General features: G+C 37.5%; 1 protein-coding gene across 1 annotated transcript in view; it reads right to left on the reverse strand.

The window, feature by feature from the left end:
* Positions 1-2,781: 2,781 nt before the first annotated feature.
* Positions 2,782-14,085, reverse strand: part of LOC148068838 (neuropilin-2-like) — a 68,045-nt gene continuing 56,741 nt past the window's right edge. The window contains exons 17-18 of the mRNA XM_087804730.1: positions 6,622-6,681; positions 2,782-5,928 (exon numbers count right to left, since the gene is read on the reverse strand). Of these exons, the coding sequence (XP_087660856.1) occupies positions 5,606-5,928; positions 6,622-6,681 (383 nt within the window). The 3' untranslated portion in view covers positions 2,782-5,605. The remainder of the gene's footprint in view (positions 5,929-6,621; positions 6,682-14,085) is intronic.

Consider the following 14,085-nt stretch of genomic DNA (forward strand, 5'->3'; position numbering starts at 1 on the left):
ATGGTTGTTCGGGGAGTCCTATATTGTGTTACAGCAGGGCATTTTTGCTAGAAAACAGCTGGAGGGTCTTCTTATTTTTCAAACCACCTGATACTAAAATGATGCTGGCTGTCCAACTAAAGTCCCTAAAGTTGGACTTTTACTTCAGGATCATTTTGTAGCTTACTTGAGTAGCTCTACGTTATGCGTGCTTCGCCCTTCCGCAGAGTTTCAATAATGGTTTATCCCCTGGGGCTCTGTCTCGCCACTGAGAAAAAAACAATACACTTGCCATCCACCAGGTGGCATAATCCCTGCACCGATAAAAGTACTAATATAAAGAATTTCTCCATTATTCCTCAGCCAAGAGTGCAGAGACAGACTGTGAGCACTAGGACAATCATGAAGTAGACACCATCTGTGGAGGACGCCATCAGAGACTGCTTTGACACCACAGACTGAAATGTGCTGCTGAAGTCTCATGGTGAGGACATCGAGGGTCAGACACACTGTCTAACAGATTATTAAAATTTCTCCTCTGACTTGGTCGTTCCTGCTAAGACTGTCTGCTGTTGCCCTAATAACAAACCATGGGTAACGCAGGAGGTCAGGAATGTCCTTAACAGGAGGAAGGTGGCTTTCAGGAGCAGGAACAGAGACGCCATGAGGTCAGCACAGCAGGAGGTGAAGCGATGCTTGAGGCAGGCAAAGGACACCTATAGGAGAAAGTTGGAGGAGAGGCTGAACAGGGAACAAATAAGAGAGGTCTGGGACGGTGATAAAACCATCACTGGACACAAACACCAGTGGACACGGTGGAGGAGGCATACAGTCTCAAGAGGTTTTAGCAGGTCACCTCACCCTCACTGCAGCCCGCTTCAGAACCTGCCCCACCTTCCTCTGCCTCCCTCAGCTCCACATAACCGCTTCCCAGCATCCCTTAACTCCAGGTCCGAGACTTTACTTCGGTAGATTTGTCCAGGGAAGGCTGCTGGTCCTGACAAGGTGTCTGCTCGGCTGCTAAAGACCTGCACGGCTGAGCTGCTCCAGCATGTCTCAAACCTCAGTCTACAGCTGGGGAAAGTGCCAATCCTCTGGAAGAGGGGTTACAGACCAGATTACAGACCGGTGGCAGTGACTTCACAGCTGATGAAGTCACTGCAGCAGCTGGTCCTCAAACGACTCAAGCCACAACCCCCTGCAGTTTGCCTACCACCCCCTGGTTGGTGTAGAAGATGCCATCCTATATCTCCTGCAACGGACCTACTCCCATCTGGATAAAGGAAGCGGCTCAGTGAGGATACTGTTCCTGGATTTTTCAAGTGCCTTCAACACCATCCAGCCCACTCTGCTGCAGTAACAACTGACACGGATGCATGTGGACCATGACCTGGTCTCCTGGATTATTGACTACCTCGCTGACCACAGTACGTCAGGCTGAAGGATATCATGTCTGACACTGTGGTGTGCAGTACAGGAGCACCTCAGGGGGCAGTAATGGCCCCTTCTCCTCTTTACCATCTATACTTCAGACTTCTGCTACAACTCCAGAATCTCGTCCAGAAGTATGCTGACGACACTGCCATTGTTGGATGCATCAGGGACAACAGCGAGGACGAGTAAAGGAGTCTGATACGTGACTTTTTGGCTTGGAGTAAGAGGAACCACTTGCAACTGAACACCTCAAAGACTAATGAGTTGGTCTTGGACTTTGGGAGGTCCAGGACAAAGCTCCGTCTAGTGTCCATCAGAGGCGACGAGGTGGAGATAGTTGACAACTATAACTATTGTGTGGCTGGACAGTAAACTGTACTGGTCCTGCAACACAGATCATGTTTATAAGAAGGCCCAGAGTAGACTATATTTTCTGAGGAGGCTCAGATCATTTAACATCTGCAGGAAACTCCTCCGCACGTTTTATCAGTCTGTGGTGGCCAGTGTCCTGTTCTATGCTGTGGTGTGTTGGGGTGGGAATGTGTCCAAGAGGAGTGTGAACAAGTTGGGCAGGTTGATCAGGAGGGCTGTCCTCCGTCCGTCCGTCCGTCCGTCCGTCCATCTGTGTTGCTGTCATCTAAAATATAAACATCGGTGTGTACTTAATTTCATTTTCTAAATATTACCAGTACTGTCATGAACCATTGATTCAAGAATTAACAAATGTGCAATGACTTTTATAAAGTCAACCATACCTCATTTGTCAGCAGCCATGAGGTTCAAAGTATTTCTGAGTAATGTCACCTAAACAAATGGATGGATGGATGGATGGATGGATGGATGGATGGATGGATGGATGGATGGATGGATGGATGGATGGATGGATGGATGGATGGATGGATGGATGGATGGATGGATGGATGGATGGATGGATGGATGGATGGATGGATGGATGGATGGATGGATGGATGGACGGACGGACGGACGGACGGACGGACGGACGGACGGACGGACGGACGGACGGACGGACGGACGGACGGACGGACGGACGGACGGACGGACGGACGTCGGACGGACGGACGGACGGAAAAACTGGTGAAGAATGTTTTAAGTGAGCACAGCCAACATTACTAGTAACGGTAATATAACAGTTCTGAAATTTTGGTATTGCATTTTCAAAATACAACAACATATTGTTAGTAAACAGGCGGTCAAGAAGAGTGATAAAATATATAATATAATTACCAATAACCCTATGGCTATGACCGCCTCCCCTGATGGCTGACAAAACACCCTGACAAAACATTGAATGGAGATACTATTTATAGTCTTGTATATAATATATGATTGAACACAGCATAGACAACATCACTTGTTATTTAGGCTTTATTAAATAATAATAGAATTACAAAAAGAAACATTTCTGTAAAAAGTCGACAAAAAAACAGTAAAGTTATCTGGCCAATAACATGGGAGTTTGTAATGTGTGTGTGTTTGAGTGTGTGTGAAATGAACAAACGAGTCAATACTATCTGGACAAGCAGATTTTAAGCAAAAACAAAGAAATGTTTGTAAATCTAAAGATCTTATAAATGTGTGTTGTGATGCAAGAGCCAGATGAATACTGAGATTTGTGAAGACAAAAAGGGAGCTCCAAGGCACTTGGAAAACATTCCAATGAGAACACAGTTTAACACACAGAACCTTGTTTGTCTCTTTTTCTTCTTTAAACCTCCAGTCTTCTCCTTCACACATTTCACATATCAAAACAGGCCTCTTGGTTTTGACATGCATCTTGTTGAATGTTAGAAGAACAATACACTTGCAAAGAAAAACGTCATAATCAATCGTCATATGTTAGGTACAAGTTTCTTCCTCTTTTTAGTCCCCGGAGAGAATTGTCTCTTCTTGGTTCTCTTACCACAAGCTTTTTTTTTAATTTCTGCAAAAATCAAACTGTTCTGGTTCTGGTTATGTGTGCAAGGTCAGATCCCTTGTTGTCCCAGGTTACCTCCTGATTACCGTGTTGTCTTTTGCTCCCAGAAGTTGTTGATTTTATAGAATCCAAATAAGTGCTCTGCTGTTTGATGGAGTGTAATACTTTTGTTGATAGTCTTAAACCCAATTTTGTCACACAATGTTGACTTTGAAGCTATATTACCATGTTCTGACCTTTGCGCTCAATACCAAAATGCATTCTTTCACAATCTAAAGAATGAATAATAGCTTTACTTAAAGTATATTAAAAAAAACAACAACTATTAATTGCATTTTTCTCAAATTATTAATATAAAATGTAATTCCTTTCACACACTTAGGTTGAAAGCAAGTTGCTGCTGTGTCTGTGATGTTGCACGATGTTGCAACTATGCATGAATATGCAACAATCTTATATGGTCCAAAAATAAGTTTAAAAAAAAATGTAGAAGCGAAAATTGAAAGTTGCTCTAGGTATCCTGAGATGCACCTTTATGACACATAATACAGAAGGTCTATAGGCTGATTCATTAATTTTCAACGTAGAAAAGCAGTCGACACTCAGATGTTTAGAAGCAAGCTGTGAGCCCCTGAAATGATTTATTCATAACAGGCAACTGATAACAGGAATGGCCCACACAGAACTTTCTTTAACTTTTCAGTCAGTATGTTTCTAGTTTAATGTTTTGTGGTAGGAACAAATGAAGTTTGAAAAAATCGATGTAGACCACAGAAGAATAACGGATCAGTTGTCCTCTTTTTGTAAAGAGAACAAGAGAATTCATAGTTCCAACATTGTGTTACTGACCCTTTAAAGAACATGTTTTAATGTAGTTTCAGGACTGGATTTTTTAGAGCAACAAAAATAATCCTAATTTTATTTTTGATTAATTACACTAAAATGACAATAAAACTGACTCCATATTAAATATGTTTTTTTGTCAGTGTAATTTAAACCCTGAGCACATTCTTTATTACTGTATTATAAATTGTATTTCATACACTGCGTGACTGACGTTCAACATAGAGCAATGTCACAGCTATGTGATAACAAAAAAATCAAAAATTACAAAAACATATGTCCCCAGATTTGGTTGACCGACTGGTCACCAGACTTCTTCATGTAAACATAACCTCTCCTCTCTTATTCTCACCATCTCTTGTGTGTGAGTAAACTTTAGTCTTGCAGCACTGGCCCGTCTCCATGGCTGTCCTCCGATACAGCATTACAGTTAGCTTAAGGCTCAATTGTGTGTTTAAGAAAGTTAATGGTGCAGTTCTCGAGTCTCTTCTTTCCTTCTCTAAATGTGAGTTTCCTTCAGAACAGAATCATCTATGACAGTCTTACTCTTTGGCAATCCATAGGTTGCAATAAAACCATCACTGACATTTTGTTCATACAGTCTGTCTTTCATTTGGGCATTAACAGCAATAAATACAAAATACAAACTGTAGGATATAAAGCACAACTAAAATAACCCTTGCTCTCTTTTACTTCTTTGTTCTGTTGTGTAAAATAATAATACTATGGAGTCCAACACAATGATAAAACAACAAAAAAGAACATAAAATATCTTAAAAACAAGATGCTAGCTCTGTGTTTCCCCTTGAGTCAAAAGTCTAAAACAGAATTAAAACAATCACTGATACTATGCCACTGGATTCACAAAGCAGACAAAAATGACAGAAACGCTAAGAAACGAAGCTCAAGAAAGAAATTAAATAAACGTGTTCTTTTGTATCTGACACCCCTCTTTAGAAATCTAGACTCATTTGGATTTTCCGGGGAATAAGCATTTGCTTGATATGTGTTGATCTCAGACAGAAGACCCACTTTGACGATCCTCTCTGGATCTGCATGCTGTTTCAATCATGGATGTCTGTAGGATGTCTGTAAAGAAAACATCTGACTTCTGGGATGAAGCCACAGCAGCACCCTGTACAGTGATGTCACTGTTCAGATTGTCCCTTATTCAGTAACATGGTTCTAGCTTCAAGCAGGCTCTCTCCTACAGGCAGAAAATGTAGTCTTGGAGATTTGACTGAGGACTCTCCAAACTTAGGGCTCGTGGCATCATCAGAGTCAACCACATCCTATTGGCACATACGAAGGTGGGGGGACACCCTATTTGATTATTACCCCTTTGGACATCAAAACAAGTGCGTAGCAGGATATTAGCTCGTGTGTCTTTTTTCACGAACAGAAGCATCTCCCTCACGCCTCTGAGCAGCACCTCTGCTGATTGATCTTGACTTTATGTTTGATCCCGTCATACAACTCAAAGTTGTAGTTCTCCAGTGTGGTGGAGGATCGTGAGGAAAGCCCACCGTAGAAACACGAGCAGTAGAGCAGCAAACCTGCACAGACAGCACCTAACAGGACACCTAGGGAACTCATGACAATGATGGTAAGGAGGATTGGGTCCAGTGTGTAGAGCCAGTCTTTGTCCTTTCCTGAAACCAGTGTGACAGAAGGAGGATCCATGTCTGACGAGGCAGGAGTAGAAGAGGAGGATGGCCACCCGGGAAAAAGATACTCTGCAGAAGAGAATGATTGGTAAAGATCTCTATTATAAATGATGTATGTCATTGTTGTTGTAACAACTGTTGTAGGAGCAAAGCATAGCTTCATTTGAAGCAAGATGAGAAACTTATCAGACAAAAGTAGCGTTTCCGGACTATAAGTTGCTACTATTTCCCCGTCTTTGAACCCTTACCTAAATGATTTTAGGCTGTTGGGGGGGAAAAAGAGATACTGCACATTAACTTGACATCAACAAATTGATGTTGAGATGACAGCATGACGAACTGTCTCAAAGTAAAATGACTACAAAAACGTTAAATTTGACAAAGGAGATTCTTTGACAAAATCGGTTCTGGAAGACTCTTTATTTCTACTAATTTTTATTAATTGATTTTAAGATTATTTGTATTCAGCCGCATACCTACCTCTTTACAGGCATTGATTTAATTAAAAATGGAAAAAAACGAATTCCTTGTACCAGATTTCTGTGTGATACAGTGTGGATACTGACTTTATAGACAGGAGTCGCCTACAAATGTTTACATTCTATTAAAAAATGTTGTTGGTGGGGTTATGTCAAATGTAATCTATAGTCAGAATATTAATATAATATTAACCGTCGCAGCACAGTTATTGTAGATAGCCACTAACTGTTGAAATGTTATAATTCACTGGGTAGTCAGTTATCCTGTATACACAAAACTCACCTTTGTTCAAGGACGGTTTGTGGATAACCGTGTCTTTTCCAAAATCCATTGGTCTTGGATCTGTTTAAGAGAAAGAAGTAACAAAACATGCACATTAACCACAGCAAAGCACTTTAGATCAGATACCATACTACCATGACATCATCTAAATGTATCACTGAAATGTGTTTACAAGAAAGAACATTTTATAGAAATATAAACAATTCTAAATGACCAGTTCAAACCACTTTTTAGTTTAAACATAAAACTGGGAAACAATTTGATGGTTTTTGAAACCTTACGCAGACACAGACAGCACATTATGAAATAAAACTGTAAGAGAGATGTCAATGATAAGAGCCAAAATATATATATATAAATATATATATATAGATATATATATATCTATATATATATCTATATATATATATAGATATAATAGCAAGTAAGAAGGACTAAAATAGACTAATTTCCTGAATAAGATAACCCCATCTCTTATTGCAGACAATTACAACATGTGAACAAACCTCATAGAACAAAATCTGATAAAACACTTAATCAAACGTCAGTTATAAAATTGTTAAGTGGAAAGAAAATGAAAGACCTACCTAAAGACCAAATACCTTCTATATTGAAATTAACTTAATTAAAGGTACTTTTAAGAATAATATGATTTAACAATTGATGTGAAGAGTATTCTATTTGGTCTCTTTGTTTTAAATACTATTTTTCTATATACATAACAAACAGTATTGTTTATTATTAAGTTGTATTTATTCGTATTAAAGTGGCCATATTTGTCTCTGAAATGTACAGTATGTAAACCAAATCATTCTAAACATTTGAATCTTAGACTTAGACTTAGACTTAGACTGCACTTAGACTTAGACTGCACTTTATTGATCCCTTTGAGATGACACTCTCAGGGAAATTTCTGAAAATCTCTGAATCTTTCTTTAACATGACAGAACTGAAACAAAGTAGGGAAAGACTATATTAGAAATGAGCATGGCCTTAACATAAAAATCGAAAAAAAAAACAATTAAATACATTATTATATTAAAGGGGAACCTTAAATATAATAATGCATTTTATTGGCTTTAAAAAAAATCTATCTTAGGTAAAGCCATCATTAATCCTTTTGATTGTGAAAGTATGCATTTTGGTATAGAGTGCAAGGGTCATTTTGACCAAACAAGTTTAGTATTTTAACATTTGAATGTCAAAAAGAAACAGAGTCCACTGTCTTCCTGAAATCATAGCAACTTCTTGCTGGCTTTGCTTTTTTTATATGGCATATTTTGTATTGGGATCACAATATTCCACCAATATATTTGTGTTACTGCAACTACATCTAAAATTCTACTAAAATAACTTTGAAATGCGAAGATTAACTCACAGATGGCAAAAACACGAAATGGAAAAATGCTCGGAATATATTTTCGGAGAACCCTTAAACACAAATAATCCTGGATCCAGTCCTGTAGGCCAAGATCCTGAGAACACTGTTTTGAAAGGAGATGAAGACAAATATGTCCCTTTGGCGCTGTGCAGTGTTGGAGGCTATAGAACCTGTTTGAGTGCTTCCAGCTATAATATTTCTAAGAGAAATAGGAGGAGGTGGAGGAGCAGGAGGGAGGGGAAGCATAGTGAGCGCCATAAATGCTTACTGCAGGCTTTTGTCAATGCAATCGGCTCCATTAACTAATTAGAAATATTAAATGGTTTCAAAGTAGTCTGCGGTGGAGTGGGGAGAACAGTGTTTGATTTAAAAGCAGTAACCACTTGCCAGCTTTTTCACCAAATCTTGCAAAAACGTGATACTAAAGAGATTGTCTGAATAAACTGCTGCAGCAGCACAGCATAAATACAGAGATGGATAAAACTAGGGTGGGATTTTGGATTGATTGGGTTGGCATGGCTGCAAGAAAAGTCTTAGAATGCATAAATCACAGAAATATTCATTTTTACACATATTACTGGTCTAGGTGAGGGATAGGAGTGAGTTACTTTATAGAGTAATGGTTGTGTAGTGGACGTCGTTGAGATTTTAAAAAAATATTTACTGGATGGTTATTCTTATCCGTTTTATAAATCCACATAATTTTATGTATAGTTTCACCTACCAAAGACTAAAAAGAACCAAAACAACATTTGTCAAAATCAATTATCCAAACAAGGCAGTGAAAATATGATTGTCTGCTTTTGTTCACAATTTCTTCAGAAGTGCCTTTTTCTCGTTCACACAATTCCGGCTAAGGACACTTGCAGACAAAGATTTATTGACCACTTTTATAGAACTTGCCCTCAGACTAACCCAAACGTCAACAGGATTTGTAGGTACCATATTGAAAAACTAATGTTCACTAGGTGTTCCAATAAAGAGTCAATTATTCCTGATTTAGGTGCTTTCTTAAGAGCAGACATGTTGCAAAATAGAAACAATGTGGAACCCTTAACATGTATGTGTGGACTTAAACTTATATTTCCTTTTCAAGAAATTGTTAAAGGTACTGGACTCTCATACATGTAGGGTCATCAAATGCATTGGTCTTCATTTTCATAATTTTTAGTTTGAAAAGTTCCTCAAATGTGACATCATATAGTAGGACTCATGTAGATCATCTGCTTGAATTTGGCGTACGCTCAATCCAGAAAATGGTATCATACAGAATTATATGATAACAACTTTTTAAGAATTCAGTGAGTCAATTGGTAAACCAAAATCGAACAGCTCTCGTAGAAAAATGCTTTAAAAGTGACCCATTTAGCTTTATTATGGGAATTTGACATCCACTTTGATTTTTTATTGAATAAATATAAATTCTACTTATACAAATTATGGATGTGACTCTCATAAAGGGTCAGATTTTTCTCTTCAATACTTCCATTTCACATGGATTACTCTGGAAATAATCTCTTAGTTGACACAAGAGTGACTAGAAAATGAGTAGAGCGTTTTCTGAGCAATTGGTTTGAAGTGATTAAAAATAAACATAATAAAAAGTAAAAAACAGAAATGTTGATTTACAAAGTCTAAACTCAAAAAGAGTCATGAAGGACAACCAATTAATGTTTGATGGATTCTATTCAAGATTCAGGACGAGGTTCACAGAAATCCAGTTAAGACTATCTTGGTATACAGTATAATGGACAAAAAAGTTGTTCTCCGTCTTGTATCAAGCAAAAAGGCACACTTTAACACATAATGGGTCAAAAACATGTACATATAGTGAACAAAAGAGACCTTTACAATTTGGCATTGTCATATTCAGTATTGAATAGATAAACCAGTGATACTCTTTGTGATCAAGTGCACTTATGAGTAGGCCATGCATGTCAAATATTGAATGACTATGCTCCTTGGCCTCCCTTGTGTTTGTTGTTTTTTAAAGTTAAATATTCTTGCAAACTTTGTCCACACAATAGAAACATGTCACTTCTTTGGAACAAGCTGAAAAAAGTGCTGGGGCTCCAACAAACAACATAGCGAAAGGTAAAAAATAGGACATTGTGATATCAACATCAAATCATTGTTGTATTTAAGCTGATAAGAAAACATTAAAGGTGTGACAGTAGTGCTGCACTGGAATACATTTGTGTAGTGAGACAAGGCTGGGTAAGTGGAGTGAGTGAAGAACTGATCTACTGTTCTATAGCATGCTGTGAGAGGTGCTGTGAGGTTATGGGCTAGCAAATCGTTGTGGAGTTTGATTGAAAGAAGCCAGGTGACATGTTGTCAGGATGCAATTTGAACAACATTATTACCAGGCTTCTTGGGAGCTAAAAGTCCAGATCTTTTTACTTAAATACTGCCCCTGTGACCCAGCTAAGCATTCAAGATGTAATTTTGAGGATATAAACACAGAGTTCAATGAACATATGAACCAAAAAAAAGTAATATAATATAATAATAATACAGAGGAAGACATCGAAGAACGATTTGTTTGCACATGGACCATACATTCAATAATGCAGGAAAGGATTATTCTTGGGTTGAGAAATCTCATCTCTTACTTCCTTCCATGAACCAGACAGTGAAAATACCTCACTCAAGCACAACAAAGCTGCCGTCAGCTCTGGCACGTTGGACTGGCAGCTGTAATTCTTTATCCATATTTTTTCTAAATTTCTTTGTCATTCTAAATTTGAAAGGATCTCACACTCCGAAATATGTTTTTTATTTTTTCATACTTAAGGTAAAGACAATTCTGTCTTAAAATAAAAATAAAATCTATATATTTTAGGTCTATTCCAGCCTCTGTCCATTCTTCAATAAAAAAAGTGATATTTTTTGGCAATCAATAAGAGAATTTGTTAATCTTCTCTATAGTTACATTTTTTCTTTGGTTTTGCAGCAGGTGTTTTGTGTTAACACATGGAGCCTTCTACTCAACACTAAAAAACATATTTAACAGCCCTAATTATGTTGTATTATGATTTCATCAAGTTCAACCTACATCACAGGTTGTTGGTTTGATTAAGCCACTCAAATACATTAAACATTTCCAACAAAAAATTGAATAATCAACAACAACTCATCAAAGTTTGAACAGTACATTCGCTTGTCAATCTGACACTTCAGGTCAGCAGAGTTCTAAAGGTGCATTGGCAACAGTAAGTGCAGTTTTTTTCAATGACGTTTCTTCTTGACATACCAACTGATCATCATCTTCAAATGCAAAAAGCATTTGTCTCAATTTAGTCCAGTTTTCAACACAGGGATTCGAAGGTGTCGTCTTTGTCTGGTCTGATGACAAGCCTTGGTTCAAGAAATGCCCCACTGTCATGGCATGGGGAGTTCTGGTATGGTTGGTGAATGACATAAGAGTTGGAGTTTTGGTGAAACTGATGCTGCTGTCTGTGGTACATCACTGAATGTTGATTACTGCTTTTCTTCTGTTGGCAACGGTTGAAGCATAGTACCACCACAGAAATTGAAAGTAACAAGAAAAGGGCGCCTCCTCCCAGCAACAGATAGCACCAGTAGGCAGGGATGCTCTGCATTGCCACTGTATCTACTGTAGGTTTCAATCCAGACATGGCATCCTCTAGAGGGCAGATGGACAGATTATATTTTGAATCAACAACTGAAGGGGGGCAGGCAAACAGGCCACACTGAAGCATCACAAGCAGTTTATTGTTAATTGACCACTCGCTTAATAATTCAAAAAAGTTGATACAGTTCCAGGGTGACTAATTCTCTTATTGCAAGTACAACATCCTTTTATGAGTCAAGTTCATGTTTAACAAAACTTTACCTGCACCAATGTCTAACTATAAAAGGACTCTCCTAGAATACAGTTGTTGCTTGTATGGCTTGGTGTTCAATTATGTAGCCCTGAATATAATAATATATATATAAAATAAACGTGGAGTATTGCATGAAAATAATATTACCATTTATAACTGTCTAGACTACTTATTAGTTAATGTTATTGCAAATGCATTAACCAATTGAATGTTGAATTTGGAGCAGCAACATACTATTGCTACAATATAGGACCATATAACAAAAAATCCTTTACTGACTGCCTCAACAGTCAGGAAAAGCTAATTGGCAAAATATACAGAAGTGAAATTGACTTATTTATAACACTTTTCAATAACAAAAGAAAGCTGAGATTTAATATCAATCATATTTAGAAGGTCAAAGTATCACAATATGGTTTTCATGTGTTTCAAAGTTTGAGAAACAACAATGAATATGAACAATGTTTTTTAAATTGACCTTTACTACTACTTCTAAATGATTTCCTACCCTAACTATCCTACTATCAACACTGGTGCTGCGACGTGACATGAGTAAATAGAAGCCAATCCTATTTTTGCGGTGCTGTACGGAGCTCATAGAAAATGCAGTGCCTGCTTGTTTGATTTCTCTGAGGGATTTGCATTACTTTTATTTTGCACCCAACGAGAATATCTTCTGTGAGTCTGGGTTAAGATCTACATAATGCAGAGAATACTGTTGCAACAACAAAAAATAAATAAAAATTGACATTGTGGAACTAGGCTCCGAAAGTCTTATTATGACATTTTTTAACATCCTTCTTCTTTGAGCTCAATGGGATCAATTCTGATTAAAAAGAGTAGCTTAGACAAGCAGTTAAGTGGTATCGTAGCTGTTGACCAGTGTTAAGATGTTCTGCAGAATGTCTGTAAAACAAAAGTGGCTACAAATCTGCTGTGACATCTGCTAAAAACGAAGCCAATTAATTGGGATATTTAAAAAAAAAAAAACATTTCACCTTTTTTATTGTACAAAGACTCATACAAAAATCAATCTGACATCACCAGGTAAAATAAGAGTGAGACTATAATATTTGAATTAGCTTTATGTTTCACCTGAGGATTATTTACATTAAATATTTTGTGTTACAAATTGTAATAGTGAATGACAATGTACACATGAAATCCTTTTATTTAATGTATAGTAAACAAGGTGTTTTCCTGCCTAAACAGTCAAAATATTGTTAAAATATTTTCTGTTCATAAATCTGCAGTGAATGGTGAATCAATTGACAATGAGCATAAGGAAAAAAACCAAGTGTTCATGCAAATAAATGCAAAGCTTTGGTTAGGTAGAGACTTGCTAGTAAGTATTTATGGACTTGGCACAATAGCGAAATAAAGGTTAAAAGAAGATAAAGATTTAAGGGGAAGGTATAGTGGCAGACAGCTATTACAGCGATGATATATTTTTAATCCTGCATAAAGGGTTGTTTGCATATGATGAATGAAATCTGCTGAGAGATAAAGATAATATGGAAAAACCTAATTTGAGAAAAAGAAAAAAGAGGAAAAGGATCAATTTTGATTGAGAATCTGGAATGAGCAGACACGTTGCAAAGAAGAGTTCTTGGCTGCATTAAAACCTATGACTTAAATGGATTATTTCAAGTTCAGTTACATGGTTTAGGGTATTAACATAGTCTATGAAGTTTCATTTTAGATTTCCTTTACTCAGTCCTCCAACCAGTGGATTAAGATTTGGATGAATTTCTGAGCTGTAGAAATGTGCTGCCAAATGTATTTTTTTGAGACGGGTGTGGGGTGTAAAGGGCATGCAGCTGTGAAGTTTCTGAGGATCAGTGGTGCAAAATGTACTTGAAAGTGTTTGCAGGAAGCTTTCTAAGAGCTCCCGAATTAGCAGAGATTACCCTCGAATCCCTTGAATGAATTAATCCATGCACACATGCATGTCTATTCTGGCTTTTGGTTTAATTAGCCTGTTGTCATGTAAATATACATGAGCCCATGGATATGACTCTATACAGCCTAATCTGAGAATAGGGCTGAAGTATATCATTAAAATGTTACCCTTAAATCTTACACTATGTTTTGCAGCAATAAAGATTGTATACGGCACATAAAATCTTGTCTAGTCTTGTCTTGCCTCTTACATGTACAGCTGAAAAAAGTGGAGACTTTTTTAGCCAAATTCATGTCCAAGGGATTGGGTCTTAAATTTATTAACTATCA

Source organism: Callionymus lyra, chromosome 12 (assembly GCF_982586985.1).
Source record: "Callionymus lyra chromosome 12, fCalLyr1.hap1.1, whole genome shotgun sequence".
NCBI lineage: Eukaryota > Metazoa > Chordata > Actinopteri > Syngnathiformes > Callionymidae > Callionymus > Callionymus lyra.